The sequence below is a fragment of the Gekko japonicus genome, unplaced genomic scaffold (genome assembly GCF_001447785.1).
Source record: "Gekko japonicus isolate JY-2015 unplaced genomic scaffold, Gekko_japonicus_V1.1 scaffold1258, whole genome shotgun sequence".
Classification (NCBI taxonomy): Eukaryota; Metazoa; Chordata; class Lepidosauria; order Squamata; family Gekkonidae; genus Gekko; species Gekko japonicus.
The window spans coordinates 466770-490818 of record NW_015176488.1 but is presented as its reverse complement, the minus strand read 5'-3'; the positions used below and the strand labels follow the sequence as shown (position 1 = coordinate 490818).

Here is a 24049-nt window from a genome sequence, read left to right as displayed (position 1 = left end):
CCTTCATTATAGCAATCAGAAACACGCTTGTTCAGAACAACAGAACAGAAATTAGAAACATTGGCAGCTTGGTATAAATCAGGTGTTTAAATTGGAGAGGGGCTGTGGCTCAGTGCTAGAGCATCTGCTTGATACGCAGAAGGACCCAGGTTCAATCCCAGGCATCTCCAATTAAAGGACCAGGCAGCAGGTGATAGGAAAGACCTCTGCCTGAGACCCAGGAGAGCGGCTGCCAGTCTGAGTAGAGAATACTGCCCTTGATGGACCAAAGGTCTGATTCAGTCTATGGCCATTTCCTGTGTTCAACCAGTCCGCCTAGACGCTAAACCACGGAAGCAAGCCCGTGCCTTTGCAGAGGACTCCCAGCGGACTGCCCAGAGCACTGACATGACAGTCTGGCACCCCCTTTGGAGCTTTGAGAAGCACCGGAGGGTGGGGTGGATCCAGGCAGCTTTTCCACTCCTTCTCACCCAAGTCCCCTCTGGATCACAGCCCCTGTCTCATGTGGCTTTTGTCCAGAGGAAAAGCTGGTTGCACCCACCCCACTGGGAACCAGTGGGAAACTTCCTGTGAGCCCCCCCCCCAAAGCTCCCAGCCTGGAATTCTGCCTGGCCCTGCTCTTTTCTTCAGCGTCTGGCTTGAGGAAGAGCTCTGTGTCAGCTGGAAGTGTGCACACTGCATTCTGCTCACTAATTGGCCCTGAAACTCTGCCCCATCGCCTCATTTGTCCAGCGACTTTTCTTATGTAGGACTGCAGCTGTTTTTATGTCTCACTCACAGACCACAAAGATTCTCTAAGCTTTCATTAAGCACTATTTTCTGAAATGTTAGTCACCGTGCCAAATATTTTGACAGGGATTTAATTGCAAACAGATGCTTCCAGAAAATTCTTTTTCAAGTGCTGTGATTATGGTTGGATGCGTTAGAATCACTCCTTAATCTTCGTTTGAACATCTCTGTGACCCTCGCACTAGGATTTGACTCCAGGGTCTGTGACGTTTATATAAATAGTGCAAGGCGTGGGGGAGGGAGAACCTCGACTGTCCTCCGTTGGACGACCCCAGGAGTGGTCTTTGTGTCAGGAGGTGGTAGACCCCTTCCCCCTCCTTCCTCCCCCCGAAGTACAAGAAAGGGGCAAGGGGTCACTTGGAGGAGGCGTGGCCCGCAGCGACAAGAAGGGAGAGTCACCTGGGAGGAGGGTCCGGTGTCGAGACGAGGAACCCCGACAGGGAAAGGTCCCCCAAGAGGCTTACCTGCTCTCCAAGGCAGGGGGAAAGCGTATCCAGGAGGAAGAGGGGTTGGTCGGGTTGGTTGGGGGACATTATTGTAGAGAAAGGTACGCACCAGTTGAGAATAAAGGCAGATTGCCCTCCATCGCAGCCGGGGAGGATAGAGCCATACTCAGGTGCCGTGGAAGGGGTGCCCGTGCGAGGAGAGAGAGAGGGATTAACACGAACTTCCAAACCTGTGGCTACGGACGGGGAGACTGGAGTCCGAAGTGAGGCAACTCTGGACCGTCCCCAAATCTGAGGCAGCTTGGAAAAGGACAATTGACCTTCCTTCTGTCGAAGAACAAGTGTGTGCCTTTCCCCCCCCCCTTTGTTTTATAGCTTTTATTTGTGCCGGGATGGCTCAAGACCGGACACTTTGCCACAGGACAACCAGGGACCCCAACGGCAAGGTGCCCTGTTTGGGGACATCCTTCAGTAGGCAAGGACAGTGAGGGGCTCAGAGCACTGGGCAGTCATCTGCAGGGGATGGCGATGGGCAGGACGTGGGACCACACCACACCTTATCCCCCCCCATCTAGTGATTCTGGGGCCCCATCCTCATGTTTTGCCTGGAGCCCCAGAATCTCTAAGACTGCCCCTGAGTAGTCCACTAGATGGATGAATGTGCCTGTCTCAGGGGCTGTGAGAGGCTCTCATTTGCCCGTAAATTGGGATGGCCACAAACGTAAGTTGGGATGAACCCACTCACGAACTAAAGTTCATCACAATTTTTTTGGCTGGTTCATGGTTTGCAAAGGGATGTTTGTGAACTGAAGAACTGCCACAAGCTTTCACAAATTTTGATGCCGTTTGTGGCAATTCATGAAGAGCAGAAAGCAGGGGTTTAATGGCTCTGAGCCATTTAAACCCTTGCTTTCTGCACTTTGTGAAAAACAGCTTCACGAAAAGCTGTGGGGAGCAGAAAGCAGGGGCCACAAACTGGTTCAATTCACGAACCAACCTCCCATTTCTCATAGGTTCATGATTCGTTTTGGGGTTCAGCCATGAAACAAACAGCAAAAATGTGGTTCGTGCCCATCCCTGCCTTTAAGCCTTGCCTTTCTTGTAGATGTATGTCCCCTTCCATGGGCCCTACCTGTGAAGCAGGAATCAGTTCTCTTGCTTTTGTTCTGTAATCTGGGAGAGCACCACGCAGGAGCAAGGCAAGATGCCAGTGTTTATACATCCTGCAAAACCAGGGTTAAAACTAGGGGTGCTTAATAGACTGGCTTGATGGGCCCAAACTAACCATAGTGACTGGAGTGGCCTGCATTCAGATAATCACACTAACCCTGCTGATGTGTGAGTTGAGTTGGAGAAACCTGTGCAATAAATCCCAGATCAAAAGTCTCGAGTAGATTTCTTTTCTTGTAATTATGTGCCTCTGGAAGCAGCGATGGAGGGAGCTTTGATGAAGTATAAACACATGAGCCTGCCTTAGACTGAATCAGACCACTGGTCCATCAAGATCAGTATTGTCTACTCTGACTGGCAGCTGCTCTCCAGGGTCTCAGGCATCACCTCCTGCCTGGTCCTTTTCACTGGAGAAACTGAGGACTGAACCTGGGACCTTCAGCATGTCAAGCAGATGTTCTGCCACTGAGCCACAGCCCTTCCCCAGAACACATGAAGCTGCCTTGTAAGGAATCGGACCCCCCTTGCTCCATCAAGGTGAGTATTGTCTACTCAAACCGGCAGAGCTGCTCTCCCGGGTCTCAGGCAGAGATCTTTCACATCACTTACCACCTGGTCCTTTTCACTGGAGATGTTGGGGATTGAACCTGAGACCTTCTGTATTCAAAGCAGATGCTCTGTCACTCAACCGTGACTCCTCCCCAAATGCCTTATTCTAACTCAGGCTTCTGGTCCATCAGGGTCAGCCTTGCCTACTCTAACTGGCAGTGGCTCTCCAGGGTCTCAGGCGGAGGTCTTTCACATCACCTCCTGCCTGGTCCTTTTCACTGGAGATGCTGGAGATTGAACCTGGGACCTCCTGCACGCCAAGCAGAGGCTCTGCCACTGATCCACAGCCCCTCCCTCAGCAACAATGCCCGTGCAGATACATTCTGACTCATCCAAAAAGTTTGGCTCCATCCCTTTGATGGGGAGTTCCTGATCATGGGGATGTAGCCAGTGTATAGCTTCTGTGTGCAGACGTGTGCTTGGTCTACATGTAGATAGGAGAAATCCATGAAAGGAAGAGTTGGGCCCTCTGTGGTTATTCCTGGCTCCCCTTCTACGTACAGGGCCCTGGTACTCGGGTTCGCTGTCCGTATAAGGATGCAGACTTTTGGAGTTAGATGTCAGACACCTCCTGCAATCCCTGTTTTCTTGTTAAGTATTTACAGTGGGTGGTGCTGGTGGAAAGTACCATCAAGTTGCTGCAGATTTATGGTGACACCAAAGGGTTTCCAAGGCAAGAGGTGTTTTGCCATTGCCTGCCTCTGCAGAGCAGCCCGGGACTTATTTGGTGGTCTCCCGTCCAAGTACTAACCGGGGCCGACCCTGCTTAGCTTCCGAGATCTGATGAGGTCGGGCTAGCCTGGGCCACCCAGGTCGAGGCAAGAGACATGCAGGGATGGTTGTCTATTTGTTTATTTATTAACTGTTTGTATTTATATCCCGTGCATCCCGCGGACGGGCTCGGGACGGGTAACATCATTTATAATAAATACAATCAGAATTTAGAATTTAAAACACAAAACAGTATAAGACATTAAAATTGGTAGTTACAACTAAAACAAAGATTCAGTTCGCTATAAAAGGTTCTGGCCCATTGATATAGATGAAATAGTGGCTAGCTATCAGAAGGAGCTGTGGTGGCTCAAGTGGTTAAGACGCTGAACTGCAGCAGTTCGAGACCCGAGTGTGCCACATGACGGAGTGAGCTCCCGTCTCCGGCCCCAGCTCCTGCCAACCTAGGTGTTCGAAAGCATGAAACTGCAAGTAGATGAATAGGTACCACTTCGGTGGGACGGTAACAGTGTTCCGTGCGCCTTGGTGTTTAGTCATGCCGGCCACATGACCACAGAAACGTCTTCAGACAGCGCTGGCTCTTCGGCTTGGAAACGGAGATGAGCACCGCAACCCTAGAGTCGGATTCGACTAGCTTTCGAGCAAGGGAACCTTTACCTATCAGAGGGTAGATGACAGCAAGCTCAGGGAGGCCATGTATGGGCGCCTGCCGTCATCTAAGGCCTGCTGTCAGCCAAAGACCTGGTGGAACAGCTCCGTCTTGCAGGCCCTGCCATAGCCTGCCTCAAACCACCCCCGTTACAAGCAGAAGCCAATAAGCACTGTGCCCCCATGCGGGGGAAAGAGAGCGGGCGAAATAGGAGCAGTTTGTTCCCAGCAGGTCAGGAGCAGCTGGCACCTCCAAGGTCAGAAAAGCAAAATCAGATAATAACCCAAACAGGAGACATCCTTAGTGTACCAGGCAGAGGAGAGGAGGATCTCTCCCCCACACACACACACTCCAGAGAATGGCAGTATTAACTGACACCCAGCTTCAGGGCCCCTGGATGCTAGGAAACCATGAAAGGGCTGCTGTTGAGAAGAAGAACAAAACTAAGAATACTAACTGGGGCCTTCCTTGGTGGTCTTCCATCCAAATTACATGGGTGGACTCTGCTTAGCTTCCGAGATCTGATGAGATTGTGCCGACCAGGGATATCTAGGTTGGGGTTCCCAACTGGTACGTCAGGATAAATTTTCTCTCTCTCTCTCTCTCTCTCCCCATTCCAGAATGAATGAAGAACAGATCGCCACCGTTTGCCTGTCTGTCCTAAGAGCCCTCTCCTACTTGCACAATCAAGGGGTCATCCACCGAGATATAAAGAGCGACTCGATACTTCTTACAAGTGATGGGCGAGTAAGTATTTGTTGCTTTCTCTGGTGCCGATGGTGGTGGGGATGACAGAAAGGGACCGTGCCGGGTGGAACATGAAAACACAGGTATAATGAGCTGTGTGGAAATGAGCCCTAGAAGACAGGGGCCAAGGATGCAACACGGGGTCCCCCCACCCACCTGGTCCTCTGTACAGACGGGGAGCACTTCTGCACAAGGGGAGGGGGGCGTTTGTAGCAGCAGAGAGGGCGCCAGGACCTCGGAGGGCGGCTGCCAGAACTGAAAAGCCCCCATGTCCAGGTGGAACACCATCCACAAGGCTTCGCATCCCAGCCACCCAATACAAACCTGAACTTCTGTTTCCTCCGCGGTGCCTCATCTCTCCTTCCCAGGGCCACAGACAGAAATTATGACCAGGTATTTCAGACGAATGTATAAAACATCCACAATATAACAATGAGAACCTTAATAAAGCTTTTGGAATGGTAGAGACAGTTCTCCTACGGGATGAATTTGGACTTTGGATCAACCTGTAACCCTGGCCTGACTGTTTTCTTAAAGAGAACCTGGATAACCCAGGGCACTTTCCTTACTTTTATGATCGTATCCAGGCCAGATCTCTGTCCACAGTTACCTCCAACAAGCAATTCTTCGTTCTTTGCAGTAAGCACAACTGAATGTCGATTTTCTGTACTCTCAAGCTCAAATTTGCCTTGGCCCCCGCTAAACACCCTGGGATTCGCTTATTATATAGATGTGTCATTTGGAGCTGAGGATTAAAATTCAAAACGCTATAGGTGAAATTAAGTGGAGTAAGTGCTCAGATGCATGAATACAAAATGGGGAATGAACATAATGGGAGCATCAGTGAGGACCCTCCCTGGCCTGACCCCGCAGGGCTCTTCTGAGGTTCTTATTCAGGGGAAGGCCTCGGCCTCTCTGCCCTGTTGTTGGCCCTCCAGAGGAACTGGCTGGCCACTGTGTGAGACAGGATGCTGGGCTAGATGGACCTTCACTGATCTGACCCAGCAGGGCTCTTCTGGTGTCCTTCTCAGGGGAAGGCCTCAGCCTCTCTGCCCTGTTGTTGGCCCTCCAGAGGAACTGGTTGGCCCCTGTGTGAGACGGGAGGCTGGACTAGATGGACCCCCACTGGTCTGACCCAGCAGGGCCCCTCTGATGTTCTTAGCTGAGTGGGCCTGCCCAATGCAGAAGCCCTGCAAGGAGGGGCCTGACGCTGGACTGACCACCACAGGACTGATGATAGAGGAGCACATGGGGGGGGGATTTGGATCCTTTGACTCCCTTCCCCCAAGTCTTCCTCCAACAGAAGAAGACGCAGAAGCCCTGCAAGGAGGGGCCTGACGCTGGACTGACCGCCACAGAACTGATGACAGAGGAGCACATGGGGGGGAGTTGGATCCTGTGACTCCCTTCCCCAAGTCTTCCTCCAACAGAAGAAGACTTCTTTCAACAAGGAAGGACTTTCTCCTCCACAGGAAGCCTTTGCATGTCAGGTAAAGTAATTCTCTGTTGGACGAAGTCTTTCCCTGTTGAAGGAAGGCTTCGTGGAAGAGGGTCCAAGGAAGAGGGTCTTAGCAGAAGAGAGCCGTGGCGTCCAGCCCAATGCTTCCTCCCTGGGAAGCGTCAGCCAGCCGGCCGTGCTCTGCTTACCCAGCCAAGCTACTCCGTCCTGTTGAGACGTAAGGTTTTCTACAGGATTAGGCTGTAAAACAAGGGAATCGATAGCACAGTTGAACTCGTGGTGGCCATCATCCTATGCCAGGTATGATGTGGTTCATCATGGAAGCGTTTTGGAGGCTGCTGGAGTCCTAGCTGAGTCACAGCTCCAGTGGAGGCCTCTAGAGCTCTGGCCTGTTAGTCCGTCTGTAGGTCTAGGAAGACCCAGGTTGGACAAGAAGTCTAGGTGCTCTCAACACGACATCAGTCTCCTTCAGAATTGAGGCTGCAATCCAGCAGTGTAGACAGCTGGCCTAAATCCGATGTCTGGAACGTAATTTCAGCAGCCTGACTATGTGCAGGATTCCAGTCTTGGGCTGCCATTCTGTGTATTCTTACCTCGGAGTAAATCCCAGGGGTTAATGTGCACAGAATCACTGAGAAAGCCATTTCATACCGGGGTGGGAGGGTGTCAGGTCTTCTGCTATAGCAGGTGACCCCCCATCCCTGACCCCGTTCCCTGCTGGTGCTTCCAAGGATGGTGGAGGGAAAGAACCATAGCGTTTGGGACAAATCCTGGAGCATTATCCGGACATACGTTACGATACTTCCCCCTTCCTTTTTTTTTTTTGCCAAGCAGTTCCTTTTTCATCTCCTTTTTCTCTCTGCCTCCACCCACAGTTGTTAAAACGTGTATAGAAATATTCTGACCCAGTCTAGGATGCTCAGGGGCTGACAAACCCTTTGTCGGTATATGTCTGAACACTGCACACGAGAGGCTGATATGCGTTCACAACACGTAAACTGCTTTATTTCACTCTTATGGCGAAACGGTCAAGTCAGACTGTCAGGGAGTTTTCAGTTTTAAGCCTGGGAAGGGGAAAAGGCAGCAGGGGTGAGGGAAACTTCACATAACGATATACAGTCGGTAGTGTAATGCAAAAACCTAGCTGTTTTGTGCGAGCAACAGGTGTCTGGAACTGCTGGGCGAGATCCCTCGGCAGTCACTCCGTAGATGAACAGGCAGAAGCTTTTTGGGGACAAAACTGCTAAAGTCTGTGGGGACAGGACTATATCCACAGTAGGGTTGCCAGGCTCCAGGTGGTGGCTGGAGACCTCCTGGGATTACAGCTGATCTCCAGGGGGCAAACATCAGCTCACCTGGAGAAACTGGCCGCTTTGGAAAGTGGACTCTGAATGGCATTATATACCCCACTGAAGCCCCTCCCCTCCCCAAACTCCGCCCTCCTTTGTCTCAAAGGTACATAAGTTGGTGAAGGCAGGAACATTCACACAAGTTCCAGTTCTTTAACCACTTGATAGGGATCACTCCTCTTTCCCTGTTTAAGGGTCCTCCCCTGCCCTGTCACCTCCTGAGCTACCAACCTGTAACTTCACTGCCATTTTCCAACTGTCTCGCTGACATTCTGTCCACCCTCATTGGTCACTCTTAGGCGAGAGGTGGAACCCATCCTGTCCATCACAGATGTCACGTCTGGTTTTTCGCTGGGAGTGACGTTGCACACCTGCACCTGCACCCAAATTCCTCCCAGCTCTGGCTGACAACCCTGTCCCATATTGAGAGGCACATCTTTGAGACACGAGGACCGCAGCAGAAGTGAGAGGCCTGCATCGGAAAGAAAACAGGATCCCCAGCCCAATGAATGTTCTTTTGCCTTTGTAGCCCTCGTAGGCGTGCCGCTAAAAAGCCGTGATCTGATCTCTGCTTTGCAGATGCACGCACAAAGCCTCATTACGCCTCCTGCTCTTGTGCTCATTATGCGAAATGCACACCTTTGTTGCGGAGCGGTTGCATAATAATCATCTTATTTTCCTCTTGCAAGACACGCATCTCTTTTATGGGAGTCAAATGAGATGCACAGAGGGCTTTTGTACTCCGCCCAAGTGGATCTGGCACCCAGACTACGCATCACGCCATCTATTCTTTGACACCCCAAAATAAGCTTTGGCTGAGGGCTGGCTTTGTTTTATAAATAGCAGCCATTCTTCCTGCTCTCTCTTTCCCCAATTCTGGAGCCGAGAGCCCGGAGAAGTGGTTGAGAAGAAGCACTTGATTAAAAGTAAGGTGGGTGCCGGTGCCAGAGCAAGATTGACAGGGCCGATAATAAGCTCCCTGGTCTCCGCGAGGGGGTAATTTACGAGGCGTCCTCCCGAACTCTTCCGCAGCTTCTCCTTCCCCATCCCCAAACTGCGGCCTGACATGACAAATGGGCTGTCTGTCGGAGAGAGGCTGCAGCGTCCGTCCCTGACACTCGGAGTCGGCGCTCCTCCGTCAGCCCCGGAGCTATCGTGATGTGCAGCCGCCTTCTGCAGAACTGATCTTGCTGCAGATAAAGAGAATGTTTCCTTAACATGCCTGAAGCGCACAGTTGTTCGCCAGCCATCGAGCCACATGGTAGCCGTTGTAGTCAGAGCCCCTAAGAGCCAAGAAGGAAAACCACAAAGGTTCTCTTGCACATTTTTTTCACTGTCTGTGAGGACGCCTGAACCAAAAAGCAGATACGCTGTGGAATAGGCCACTTCAGTTACCATTTTCGAACTCGGTTCCACGGCTCTTCCCCATCCCAGGGCCCTGGGACTCCCCACTCCTGGTCGGCCCCTCCTGACAGCCGGTGGGGTGGGTGGGGGAGTGCTCCTTCCAGGAGCTGGGAGTTCCATCCGATGTTTCAGCGAAGTGCCCACCTGACTTCTAACGTGACCCAGAAGTGACGTAGGCGCGTCGTGGACATTGGGGCGACACTTTGATGCTTGAGCAAAAACTCTATGGTAGAAGCTAATTGTACCATAGAGTTTTTGCCCTAAAAGACCAGAGTGTCTCCCTGGCATCCCTGATGTCCCTACGTCACTTCTGGGTCACATTTGAAGTCCACGTAGGCATGTCGCTAAAATGCTGGGTGTTGTTCCCCCTTTTTGCTGTATGGTCCCCACACACACACACACACACACACACCGGCTAGCTGATTTCGGTGGCAGGAAGCTGGAAGCCTGGCAGCAAGGGACCCTCGCCTCCACCGGGGAGGGGGTCTAGCATTCCTACTGTGCCTCTGTTTCTGACCCTTCTCCTCAACATCTGTTACCCTTGGAACATGTGGATTTAGATTTTGTATGCCAACAAAAGTCTGCATGGTCAAAGCTATGGTAGTCCCAGTAGTCATGTATGGCTGCGAGAGTTGGACTATAAGGAAGGCTGAGCGCCGAAGAATAGATTCTTTTGAAACTCAAAAGTGAGAGGACTGTGTTTGTCTGAAGGGCAATTTATTTAATATTTTCTCCCAATGAGGTCGATGCTTCTAAGTCACCAGTTTGGTGTCGTGGTTAAGTTGTTGTTGTTCAGTCGCACAGTCGAGTCTGACTCTTTGCGACCCCATGGACCAGATCACGCCAGGCCTTCCGGTCTTCTGGCGAACCTCAACAGCATGATAAAAAGTAGAGACATCACCCTGCCAACAAAAGTCCGCATGGTCAAAGCAATGGTATTCCCAGTAGTCATGTATGGCTGCGAGAGTTGGACTGTAAGGAAGGCCGAGCGCCGAAGAATAGATTCTTTTGAACTATGGTGCTGGAGAAGACTCTGGAGAGTCCCTTGGACTGCAAGAAGATCAAATCAGTCCATCCTCAAAGAAATCAACCCTGACTGTTCCCTGGAAGGTCAGATAATGAAACTGGAGCTCAAATACTTTGGCCACCCAATGAGAAGGGAGCACTCACTGGAGAAGACCCTGATGCTGGGAAAGATTGAAGGTCAAAGAAGACGGGGATGGCAAAGGATGAGAGGGTTAGACAGTCTCATAGATGCAACGAACATGAAATTGAGCCGACTTCAGAGGACGGCGGAAGACAGGAAGGCCTGGCAGGAGCTGGTCCATGGGGTCGCGAAGAGTCGGACTTGACTGTGCGACTGAACAACAACAAAATTCATCCCTATCTGCCAAGGATCTCACAGCCGACGGCGTTTCACAGAGTGGTCCTAAGCAGAGTTACTCCCTTCTGAGCACATTTGCTTCAGTGGACCTCGAGCTGTACAACTCTGCCCAGGATCACACTGCCCATCTTTGAGCGTGAACACAGCCAGAACTGTACCGGTGAACATTGATCATTTTTGTTGTAATATCAGTTTTATTTATTTATTTGCCCATCGATCCCGCCATCCCCCAGTAGTGAGCTCAGGGTGTGTCGCAACCAGTTAGAGTAGGAGAGGGGCTCCTCACTTTGTCATTCCGTTACTTAGCATCTGAATATTTGTCTGTTGTATTAAGCAAGTACAAGTTTAGTTCATTGCAGATCTTCAACAGGGATAGCGACTGCATGGGGTTTTCCAGCGCCCCCCCCCCAGCCTGGGTGGGTGTTTTCTGCCTCTGAACATGGAAGTTCCCTTCAGTCTATAGAGAGAGAGACTTCCCAACTAGGAGCGAAATAGAAGGCAAGCTGAGAAAAAAGACGCTGAAAAAATAGTATATTAAAGTGACAGTGTTTCAAAAAGATATAAATGTGTACAAAAATAAAAAGGGACACAAGACAATATAAACACGGTACAGAGCAATATAAACACGGACGAAGATTCCGGATTAATACTTCATTTCGTTCAAGCCGCTTCTTCATGGGCTTCCTTTTTTGTAGACTATTATGGCATTGAGGTATCGCCACGAGAAGAAGAGACGTAACACCAAGATGTTATCTGTAATTTATCTGTATCCAGTTTGGCACATGATTTGTTAATAACTGCTTTTGTAATTCTTGCATATACCTTGGCTATCATATTGTCTTTGTATCTCTCCCAGTAATATTTTCTTGAATGAAACGTGGGGGGCGGGGGGGGGGAGACCACAGGGAAACGAGGGCTGTGTTCAGACATTGCGCAGAATCTTAGTCTATTGCAGCAGTTGCTAGTTTTGCAAAAGCAGGGTGGGGTCAGCTGGCAGACATCGTTCAGATCCTGCGTTGACTCTGCAAATGCTGGTTTCATGGCCTCCTCTTTCGTCTAGGGGGCCATCACCAGGCAACAAGCCAGGATTAAACCAGGATTAAGCATTCAGACATCACTTGAAACCATAAGATGGTCATAGATCCCAGTCTGATGGACCCTAAGCATTCTTAGTGTCATGGTTTGCATTCAGATAATCACACTAAAAGTGGGTTTTTAAAAAGAAATTAAGCCATGGTTTTGCGCGTCTGAATGGAGCTGACGTAAAACTATGTTTACTTTGTCAGTGGTTAGCTTTTGATGGTCACTGAGATGATCACTCAAGTATTGATTTGCCTCAACAACTATTGGTATCATTATTACTTTGTTAGTAGGGAGAGAGTTTCCAGGGAACAATTCACTATTTAAACCCGGATTAATCCAGGATGTCTTCATTCATGCAACATGTGAAACCATACTACAGATTGGTCATGATGGGCGGCCATGTTAGTCTGTCTGTAGCAGGAGAAAAGAGCAAGAGTCCAGTAGCACCTGAAAGACTAACACAATGTGTGGCAGGGGAGGAGCTTTCCTGAGTCACGGCTCACTTCTTCAGATAGACCAAGGTGGGCAGCCATTTTAGTCTGTCTGTAGCAGGAGAAAAGAGCAAGAGTCCAGGAGCACCTGAGCGAGTAACCAAATTTGTGTCAGGATATATGAGCTTGCGTGAGTCCCTGCTCACTTCCTCAGATAGATCAAGATGGGCGGCTGTGTCAGTCTTTCTGTAGCAGGAGAAAAGAGCAAGAGTCCAGGGGCATCTGAAAGACGAACACAATCTGTGGCAGGGGAGGAGCTTTCCTGAGTCACGGCTGGTGCTATCTGAAGAAGTGAGCGGTGACTCGCGAAAGCTCATACCCTACGACATACTGAAGACTGGTTCATAAACCATCTTCAAACTTCCTCTGTTAATAAACCAAGCCATGGTTTGAGATCCCGCCTTGAGGAACCCTAGCTAATCACAGTGAGCGAAATGACCTGCATTTAGACAGACTATCAGTAGTTAGTTTAGTTAAATTAGGTTTTTAATGTCTGAATTGAGCCATTATTCAATCTGCTTCAATTAAGGATAGAAGTGACAACATGAGGGCCCCATCCAGGCAGGACACGGCACCCTCTGTCCCGTTGATTGATGTACGGCTCGAGTGCGAATGACTTTCCTGGGTGGAGGTTATCAGCCCGGGAGGGAGACTGGCCTTCGCCTGGCCTGAAAGGGGGTTGGGGTGGATGAAAATAAAGACAGACTGGGACCGAAACCCACTTTTCCTGGCTAGTCCGTCATCCGGGGGAGCATAAACATTTTTCTTCTCTGCGACCGACTTTGGAAAGGTTCAGTTCTGCAGCACGGAGTCATGGCTTGTGTTGTCCTCATACTGGGGAGGTGTCGGTTCCTGGGTTCCTTCGGCCGCGATCCTTCCTAGGTGGCATCTCAGCCTGGCCTACCTCACAGGGTGGTTGTGAGGACACCATATATGTCACTCGGACCTCCCTGAGGGACAGGGTAAACACTTCCCCAAAACATCACAATGAACAGCCTGGCGTGATTTCGGATAGAGAGTTATCGGTATCATGACGAGTGGAATTGTAGAACTCTGCTAACTGCGTAGGTGTGAAAGGTACTCCAGGCTGGCTGTTTTTTCTAATGCAGCATTTGTTTTCCAGATAAAACTCTCCGACTTTGGGTTCTGTGCCCAAGTTTCGAAAGACGTTCCCAAGAGGAAATCGCTCGTCGGGACCCCATACTGGATGGCCCCAGAAGTGATTTCCAGGCTGCCTTACGGAACAGAAGTAAGCATGAATATGGGGAACTTGCCACGAAACAGCCATGTGTATCAATTCAATATTTCTAAGAATTAGTTGTTGTAGATTTTTCCGGGCTGTACGGCCGTGGTCTTGGCATTGTAGGCCCTGACGTTTCGCCAGCATCTGTGACTGGCATCCTCAGAGGTATAACACAAAAAGATGGAGGACTCTCTGTGTCAAGGTGAGAAGGAAAATGGCAGGCAGGTAATTTATATCTACTCCGGAAGGTGGGGTAGGGCCGAGTCATTCTCTTGTAGGAGTTCCCCAGGCTGTGAAACATGCTAATAGAGGAGCTTTCCTGAGGTGGTTCTTTTGCATATGGATTGGCTGGTGTAATTCTAATCTTATCTGTAGTGCTGTTGTCAGATATAGAGCCTTTTGTGTTTTTCAGGACAGGAAACCGTGCCCTATTTATTTTTAAACTCTCTTCTTTCCTGTTGAAATTGTGCTTATGTTTATGAATTTTCAATGGTCTCCCTGTGTAATCTGACATGGTAACTGGATGTGTTGTCCAGCCTTTTAGTGTCTTGGAATAAGATACTGTGTCCTGTTTGAGTTAGGCTGTGTTCAGCCACTGCTGATTTCTAAGAATTAATTTCATTTTTCAGTGCATACCCTGCTTTTCTGCCAATTCTGGTCCCTCAGAACAGCTGATGTGACTGGTCCCCATGAATACCCGTCTAGCTTCAAAATATCCCAGCATATTTAATGCACTAAACATAGAACAGAGTGAAAAACATGAATGTTTTCTTACTCTATACACGTCAAATCATGTTATTATTTATTCATATGGTATATTTAAATAACACAAGAATAAGGAGGTAAGTGGCCACATCTGTGCAGATTTTTAGGAAGGGGTGCAAACGCGTTTCGTTCTCAAGGGCTTTCAGTGATGTCCAAGTTCTTTTTTTTTTTTTTTTGAACTGTGGTCTGAAGGAATGGATTTGGTTTTGTGGATACCACAACGTTTCCTCGTTGCAAAAGACTTCCGACCCATTCGGGAAGAGGCAGAGTTGTAAAGTTTTAATTAAATAGCTCCCACCTCTTCTGCCATTCAGGGTGATTCACTAAGCGATAAAAAAGAAAATTCTAACGGCAGTCATAGTTTAAAAAGCACCCGTGGGGGATCTCTGCATGACGATAGAACTTAGTGGTTGAGAGTCATTCCTTTTCTACCGGGACACTGGGCTAGAGGCATTCCAGAAGTCCAGCATTAGGAAAGGTTACGGCAAAGTCTCGGGGCCGCCAGTGAAAAGGCCCCTCCTCCTCCCGCCTTTCTCTAATGGAAGGCGTTTTGAGTAGAGCCTCCCAAGATCTTAGGCAGGTGCGCTGAGTCACTGTCTGGAAAAGGCCTGTCCTTCTGAAGGCATAGTCTGTTGTGAAGCAGCTGGTGATTGTCGTGGAGCGGGCGCTTCTTTTGTCCAGTTCAGCTATCATGCTGGTTGTCCAGTTCAGATATCATGCGAAAACCATGGCCTATTTTAACAATAGCTAGTTTGTGAAACCAAGATTAATCTTACTGGTCACTCCAATTCTGATTTCCCTCAGCAAGTGCTGGTTAAGCCAGTGTGTCTGAATTCCTGGGTCTCTTGAAACCATAGTCAAGGCTACCTGTGGTATCTGAAATGCTACTTCTGGGACTTAAAATGGAAGAAGTTAATATTGCAAAACGGACTTTGATGTGGTATATGATTACAACTGCTAGAATGACTTATGCTCAATGCTGGAAATAGGGTTGCCAACCCCCCCCGGTTTGTCAGGGGTCCCCCATTTTGGGAGGGGTTCTACCCACTGCCGGCCAGATGGCCGGCGGTGTAAGCCCCACCCCCAACACCCACAGCCACCCATCTCTCTCCCTTTAAGTGTGTGGAACCCGTGTTTTCTCCCAAGCCGGATCGCCACAAGCTTGCAGGGAAATGACAGCTTTGCACTCTTAAAAGGGAAATGCGGCTGCTCTTAAAGGGGAAACGCTGGCTCCTGCATTTAAAAGGGAAACGCTGGCTCCTTTAAGTGCAGGAAACTGCTGTTTCTGGAGATCTGGCGCACGGGCGGTTGGGGGGGCGGCAGACATCCCCAACATGACGTCATCACGTCGGGGATGCCCCGCCCCCTCCAGGAACGCCCCCAAAGTCCCCCACTGGGGGTGGAAGATGGACTTGGCAACCCTAGCTGGAAACAAGAAAGAACTCCCGAAATTTGGGAGTGGCTAAAGAAGTTACTCTTTATGGTTGAAATGGATAAAATGACAAGAAAGCTTAAGAATCGGGAAGCAGAAGAATTTTTTGCAGATTGGAAGGACTTTAAAGACTATTTCGAGAAATATTCGGATGTAAAGAACAACCTATTTTGCTTTGACAACTATTGAAGATAGAAGGTTACTTAGAATAAGTTTAAACATATAAGAACAATTGTTAAAAGATATGTTACCTGTAGAAGTTTATTAACGAAAAGGGGAAAGAGAGGAAAAGTATAAGATTTGGGCTGGAGGTTGGAGCACTGCGGGAAGTCAGAAAGGGGGGGTTATTAGGAGAAAGGGATATATGACGGTTTGTAAGGCGATGTACAGTTTGATCTATTGATATATCCTAATAAAAAAATGTTTTTTAAAAAAAGGCTACCTGTGGTCAACCAACCAGCTTCAGATCCTAGCTTGATGGGCCCAGAGTGGATGGGCCGGCATTCAGACAGCCATGCTAACCATAGCTAGGTTAATTCAACCATGGGAATGTTTGACTTCTGAACGAAGCCACCGGCTCTGCCTTTTAGACTTCCAAAAGGACAAAGGCTCCTTATGCTTAAGTATCTGTAAAAGGCGAATGGTGTCCCACCTATTTCACTTCCCTGTTCAATGGATGTCTTTTCCAGGTGGATATCTGGTCCCTTGGAATCATGGTAATAGAAATGATTGATGGGGAGCCGCCATATTTCAACGAGCCGCCTCTCCAGGCCATGCGCAGGATCCGAGACAATTTGCCACCAAGAGTGAAGGATCTGCATAAGGTGAGACTGTCCACCTTTTCGGGGCATGTGCTCACTCATCATCTCCTGTGTACTCCTGAGCAAATAGATCCCAAATATTGGATCTGTCTGTTTTGATCACAAGTTAGGATGACAAGAGGCTCTACCCCAGTTTCCACGCCCCTGTCTTTCCCGGTGGCACAGGGTTGATATACCATAGGGAGCCAGTTTGGTGTAGTGGTTAAGTGCACGGACTCTAATCTGGGAGAACCAGGCTTGATTCCCCACTCCTCCACTTGCAGCTGCTGGATGACCTTGGGCAAGCCATAGTTCTGTCAGAGCTGTTCTCTCAAGGGCAGTCCTCAAAAGAGCTCTCTCAGCCCCACCCACCTCACAGGGTGTCTGTTGTGGGGAGGGGAAGGGAAAGGAGTTTGTAAGCCACTCTGAGACTCTGAGTGAGTGTAGATATATGCATAAAATCCATACATCTGAACAACAGAACTGATATAGATACAATGGATGAACTGACTCCTAGATACAATTCAGGGTGAAATTCAGGCTGGAGGCTTCAGGTCCCTCACGCCCAGCCCTCGGGTCTCAACAAACTGCTTCAAGAATGTGAAAATGGTTTCCTCTCACTTGTGCAGCCACCAAAGACCCTGGCGATGCTTGCCTACGAGTGCAAGTGTAGCTGTCAGTAAATGTAAGGCGGTTGGGAAGACGCGTTGGAAAGAATGTTATATTATTATGTCAGGAGCCATGTTGTAGTGTTATTCGTTTGACCACTGACGAAGGCCAGTTGGGCCGAAATGCATCTGATCAGGGTCAATATTTGTCACTGTTGGATGTCATTGTATGTAGATCATCAGTGATAACTGAGGCTATTGTAAGGGCCAATAGCTGTTTTTAAACTATTGTGAAATAAATACATGCATTTTTGTATATTTGTTAATGTCTGTTAATTTCTAATTTGACTAACAGTATTATTTGGCCTGCATGTTTATGTCTTCTCAACCTTTTTGGTACGGTCAAATCTTCTGCCTTCTCTAAATGGTTCTCCTTCTCTAAACGGTTCCCTGATTTCAGGTGGGGTGTGCATTCCATTAAGCTGAACAAAACAACCCCCCCCCCAAAAAAAAAATACCTTACTGGTATTTTTCAGGGGGTTTTAAGCTGAAAATAAATTAGAATTTCTTCTTGGCTACTGATATATCTGAGCCCGAATAAAAGCCGATATTATTCGGTTTTTATTCTGGTGTAGCTATGAGAAGGCATTTAAAGAGACCTCAGTCTCTTTAAATGCCTTTCACTCACTGAGTTGTTCTGCTGCTGTGGCAGCAACAACACATCTTGGAGAAGGTATTTAAAGAGGGTCTCTTTAAATGCCTTCTCCAAGCCACAATGCCACTGCCAACTTAGCGAGTGAATTTTTTTTCCTGCATTGAAAGTAATGGAGAATGGGGGCGCCTTCTTTGGGGCCCATAGAATTGGACCCCCTGGTCCAATCTTTTTAAAACTTGGGGGGGGGGTTGAGGAGAGGCACCAGCAGCTATGCTGCAAATTTGGTTCCTCTACTTCAAAAACAGCCCCCCAGAGCCCCAAACCAATTCTCCATTACACCCTATGGGTTTCCCAAATATTTCCCAATTCTGAATACCATACTGGTATTGCGTTTTGGGAATATTGGGAAATACCAATATTTTTTGGGTTCAATAGTCTTGAACCCAAAAATACTGTGGTGGGTTTTTTTGCACATCCCTAATTTGAGGGTCGGTTGTCAGTGATGTTCATTGTTGACTTTTTACAGGTTTCCTCAGTCCTCCGTGGCTTTCTCGATTTGATGCTGGTGAGAGAACCTTCCCAGAGAGGAACGGCACAAGAACTGTTGAGGCATCCCTTCCTGAAGCTGGCCGGCCCTCCATCGTGCATCGTGCCACTCATGAGGCAATACCGGCACCGCTGAGGTCAGCCGCTCACTCTGTCTCTCTCTCTCTCTTTCTCTGTGTGGCACAGAAACCCACAGGAAACTGGATGCTGAGCAGAAAGCACTCGTGAGCAGAAACAGCAGAGATAATCGATCGCGGTAGACTTGAGCTCAACACTTTGAAAGAGGCCACTTTAGGATGATGAAGGAATTTCTTCGCTTACAAACTGGATGTGTCGGCAGCTGATACTCCGACACGGGAGGTGTCCTCCACAGTCAGACGGTGTTTTAGCCCGACTGACCTGCGAAGTAGAAGGACGTGACTCTACTTGGGAATGGGGGGGCAGGCTTGTTGCCCAACCGATGGAACACTTGAGTTTTATTTCGAATCTGTGAAATGGCATTTCTACTTCAGAAGAACACTTTTCTGACAAAAAAAAGAAGCACCTTTTTATCTCAGTTGTAGCAGTGTGACGTATTTTGAAATGAATTTGTAATTTTCTGTACATTGCTTTTGATAATTTACAGTACTTTGATGTCATAACGGTAGTGCTGGTAGAGGTTGTGGGTGTGAACTTGGCGAGCATTTGAGCGAGACGTTTTCCTACTTTTGTATGTCTTTCGAAGAGAGAGAGGGGACTCAAGAAACCTTTCAGCGGCTCAGAATGTTGACGAGGTCTTCCCCCCCCCCGCCTCCCCTAGTCGAGCATTACATCTTCATTTTGCAAACGTTTAAATTGCAAAGTACGTTTTCACCCTCCCTGAAATAATATTTAAGGATTTTAGCATTGTTTGGAAGAACTAAGGACCTTGCAAAATGTGAAGGGCTGTTTCATATCAATATGTTTTATCGCGTCCTAATTGCAAGTGTTGTGTAGTAGTTAGCGCGCACAGGAAGTGCCACAGAAATCAGCTACCACGGGAGGACCAGAAATGAGGGTTTGATTGCCATCTGGTAAGATTTTCACTTGGTGGCCACCTCCACCAGGGTGGGCGGCAAGAGTTGAGTTGGTGGGGAAGGGTGTGGCTTTGGGGGGCTTCTCCCATTTCTTGCTGTAGGGAACAGGGTGCAATTCTTCTGTGCGCTTTTTAGCCTTGCAGGTACACATGTGGCTGACGGGAGTGCCACATGTTTCTCCAGGAGGCCACAGGCACATCCATGTTTGTGATGGAGCAATGACCTTGGCGGGGGGTGGGGGTGGGGGTGGAAGAGGGCATCTTACCCGGGGCCCTTGAGGACCTGAAGACAACCCTGGCACCCACCTCTGATGGTATAGGTTTGCCCTCAATATTACCAGCGGTGGCAGCACTTGGGTGTTTCTGCTTACGTGCCATGACCTTTAGGACCGGCCCTGCACATTGTCCCAGGAAGTGAAATTCCTCCTCCCTTGCCGGGATTCCACAATCCCGTTCTCACTGCCTATCATGGACTGCGGAAACATTGGGGGGGGGCACCATGGCACGTGACTAATGGGGTGCTTTCGGTTTGGTGGGGGGACACGCAAGTTGTACAGACCTTTTAAAGTTCTGCAGTTGCGGCAGAAGATATACGATGTTTGTGCAAGAAGTAGACAGAAGCATCCAGCTGAGTTGCGCATGCAAGTACCCACGCGCACCATGCACCCTCACAGCTTTTGAGATTCGGTTGCTTGTCACTGTTTTCAGCGCGACATGCATACTCACACCCAAAAAAAGTTACAGATCTGTATTCACTACTAGCAATAAGGACGTTTCTTCACGTTCAGCTGTGGTGATTCCCACCGGTGCAACCTTCGTCTTCGTTACGAAATTCGTGCTTTGGGGATCAAACCCTGGCTCAAGAAGCCCGGCTGCTGAGTGGGCATTTTCCAATTCGGAATAAAAAAGTGTTGTAAGAGTATGTTGATGTGTTTGCCATACGGGGAGGGGGGGGATGTCTAAATCCTTTTGGAATGTTAATTCAGCAGTGACTACTACAACCGATTTTGTGTTGCTCGTCGGATAGATTTGCATGTTAACCATAGGCTTATAGAGATTTGCCCTTATAAGTGCTCCATAATTATTTCAGCAATGAAATACTTGATTTAATATATTTTTTTCCAAAAAAAAAAATTATGCATAATATGAAAGCCATGTCTTTTCCAGCTTTTTTTTTTGGTAATTATTGATCCCACTTGAAAATTATATCTGACTCTGAATTGGACATATCACGTTAGATCATTTTGCATTTTGTTGGATTTTTTGCCCCCCCCCTCCCCCGGCCAATAAGTTGGTCATTATTTAATGTAATAAAAGAGGAAGAAAAACCAGACGTCCCAGTGCTGCTGTTTCAAGACTCCGTTACAAATAAGTGCAAGAACAAACGTCAGAATTTAGACCGGCACGTGAAGGAAATATCTCTGCAGGTTGCATGCAGAAGTTGCTCGTTGTTGTGAAATGTTTTGGATTTCCTGTCTTTTCATTTATTTATTAACATTCTGTCCCTCCATCAAGGCTGTGTACAGGTGTCAGAGTCCTGCAGCAATCAGTTCCGCACAACTTTCTTTCCAAAGGAGTAAAGTTTATTGGAGTCTGTAAAGGCAAGTCATCTGCACGTACATTTAGTGTCAGGATTGAAAGGAAGCGCATGTAGCCAAAAGATATACTTGATTCAAAGGGTCAGGAGATGGTCTTGGGCCAATCAGAATCAAAGCAAGAGCCCACCTAAGCTAGCCGGCTATACATTCCCAGAGAATAGAGCAACAAGGTACCAACGTCACAGTCTCAGGCTACAGGGCGATAAAGAAGAGGGAGAATCAAAACATAACATTCCAAGCCAAGCGTAATTCGTCCAGCAGCAAGCATCCCCCCCCATCCCAACCATGGCAGCTGAATAGCTGACAACAGGGTCCACCCTAACCCTAATATCTACCCAGTGAGTGGTGGGTCTGTGGCTTGGGTGCTGAGCACCGTCTTTGCAGACAGAAGGTCCCTGGTTCAGTCCCCGGCATCTCCAGTTAAAGGGCCTCGGGCAGCAGGAAGTGCCGGAAGAAATCTCTCTACCCATAACCTGGAAAGAGGCAGCAAATCAGAGTAGACCTGACTGATGGGGCACAGCAGCTTCTTACATTTTTGGGGGGGAGGGGTTGATATCAGCGAGGAAAAAATGCTCTGGGGTTGGAACGGCAGCCCAAGAGTGGAATGGCAGCCCCTGGGATTTGGATCGGTGCTCCGGAGGGTTGTCGTTCTAGTCCCAGAGCAGTGTATATTTGATTATACAAAGGATGTTGACAAGCTTGAGCGTGTCCAGAAGAGGGCTACCAGGATGGTGAGAGGGTTGGACTCCAAGTCTTACAAGGAAAGGCCGAAAGAGTTGGGTCTGTTTAGCCTGGGAAAGAGAAGGCTTAGAGGGGACACAATTGCAGTCTTCAAGTATCTGAAGGGCTGTCATGTAGAAGATGGAGCGGATCTATTCTCTCTTGCTCTGGATTGCAAGACTAGATTGAATGGGTGGAAATGACAAGGGAGTCGTTACCGGCTAAATATCAGGAGAAACTTCCTGTCAGAGTGGTTGAGCAGTGGAACAGACTGCCTCGGGAGGTGGTGGATGCTCCTTTGCTGGACGTTTTCAAGCGGAGGGTGGACGACCATCTTTCGGGTATGTTGTAGGGCTCTCTTTCGGCTCTGCTCCTGCAGAGTGCAGGGGGTTGGACTAGATGACCTGCAAGGTCCCTTCCAACTCTAACATCCTGGGATTCTATGATCCCAGGAACCGTCACTCCACTCTGGGGGATGTCATTCCAATCACAGCGTGGTGGCTGAGCCAGGGTGGTGTCGTGGTTAAAAGCGGCAGACTGTGATCTGGAGAACCGGGTTTGATTCCCCACTCCTCTTCCACATGCAGCCTGCTGGGTGACCTTGGGTCAGTCACAGTTCTCTCAGAGCTCTCTCAGCCCCACCCGCCTCACAAGGTGCCTGTTGTGGGGAGGGGAAGGGGAAGGTGATTGTGAGCCCCTCTGAGGCTCCTTAAGGTAGGGGAAAGTGAGGTGTAAAAACCTTCTCTTCTTCACAGAACACTTATTCTCCTGCCAGGGACTGTCATGCTAAGCCCAGAGCAGTCTATCCAGACCTCGGGGCCATCGTTCCAATTCTGGGGACTTTCATTCCAGGCCCGAGGCAGGTTCCATTCCACAGTTTCACTGCAACTTTTCTCTGCTGTAATACATCCAGTCAATTGGCATTCCCTGCTACCATTATATCCAATGGTGGATGTATGCCAGCCAGAACAAAGAGTGGGCCTGTGGCTCAGTGTGGAAGAGCCTCCGCTTGGCATGCAGAAGGTCCCGGGTTCAATCCCCGGCAACATCTCCAGGTAAAAAGGACCAGGCAGCAGGTGACGGGAAAGATCTCTTCCTGAGACTCTGGAGAACGGCTGCCAGTCAGAGTCTGACTGGTCTTCACAAACCAGCAGTTTGACTCAGTTTGAGGCAGCTCCATCTATTCAATTGAGCCAGAAGCAAGTCCACTCAAAACAGGGCTCACTTGAAATTGCAAACTGCTCGGCCATAAAAGCATGTGGAGTATCTGATGTGTGACAAAACAAACAATGTGAGTAGGTTAAGATCAATTTTTTGAATGTGTCATTTATGAGAATTGCAACGTCATCCACAAAGAGATAAGAACGTAACATAAGAGAAGCCCATGTTGGGTCAGGCCAGTGGTCCATCCAGTCCAACACTCTGTGTCACACAGTGGCCAACAATACCAGGGGCCATCAGGAGGCCCACCAGTGGGGCCAGGACACTAGGAGCCCTCCCACTGTGGCCCCCCCCCCCAGCACCAAGAATCCAGAGCATCCCTTGCCCCAGCCCGAGAGTTCCTATCTCCCCCTTGTGGCTAATAGCCACCAATGGACCTCTGCTCCATATGCTTATCCGATTCCCTCTTATAAGAACATAAGAGAAGCCAATGTTGTATCAGGCCAATGGCCCATCCAGTCCAACGCTCTGTGTCAAACAGCGGCCCAAAATACCAGGTGCCATCAGGAGGTCCAGCAGTGAGGCCAGGACACTAGAAGCCCTCCCACTGTTGCCCCCCCTCCAAGCACCAAGATGACAGAGCATCACTTGGCGCAGAGTCCCTATCTATACCTTGTGGCTAATAGTCACTGATGGACCTCTGCTCCACATGCTTATCTAATTCCCTCTTGAAGCCGTCTGTGCTTGCAGCCGTCGCCACCTCCTGCGGCAGGGAATCTCTTCCATTCTGGAACCACGTGGCAGAGATTCCATAGAAGACTCACAATACAAGAACTCGTGGGCACTCTATGAAATTGCTGAGCGGTCGGGTTAGAATGGATAAGAGGAAGTACTTCTTCACCCAAAGAGTGATTAACACATGGAATCCACTGAGAAGATCACCGGATCTTTTCAGCTAGGTGCCAAACATCTTGAACGTATGCCCAACGGGTTTGTCTTGTGTCCGTGTGTGTGTTTTCCAGAATTGTGCATGCATAAAAATGCTGCCAATCCGAAGAGACTCAAGACGAAAGGCAATGGCACAGCAATATATCAAAACAATAAAAAAATGCATGTGCCCAAATTTAACATCAATGGTCAATACATTTAATTAGA

The 24049-nt window shown here is 48.8% G+C and overlaps 1 protein-coding gene across 1 annotated transcript in view; it reads left to right on the top strand.

The window, feature by feature from the left end:
- PAK7 (p21 protein (Cdc42/Rac)-activated kinase 7) overlaps positions 1 to 18497 on the top strand; it is a 79270-nt gene extending 60773 nt beyond the window's left edge. Inside the window, exons 5-8 of the mRNA XM_015427242.1 lie at positions 5016 to 5142; positions 13436 to 13561; positions 16442 to 16576; positions 18342 to 18497. Of these exons, the coding sequence (XP_015282728.1) occupies positions 5016 to 5142; positions 13436 to 13561; positions 16442 to 16576; positions 18342 to 18497 (544 nt within the window). The remainder of the gene's footprint in view (positions 1 to 5015; positions 5143 to 13435; positions 13562 to 16441; positions 16577 to 18341) is intronic.
- The last annotated feature ends 5552 nt before the right edge of the window (positions 18498 to 24049 follow it).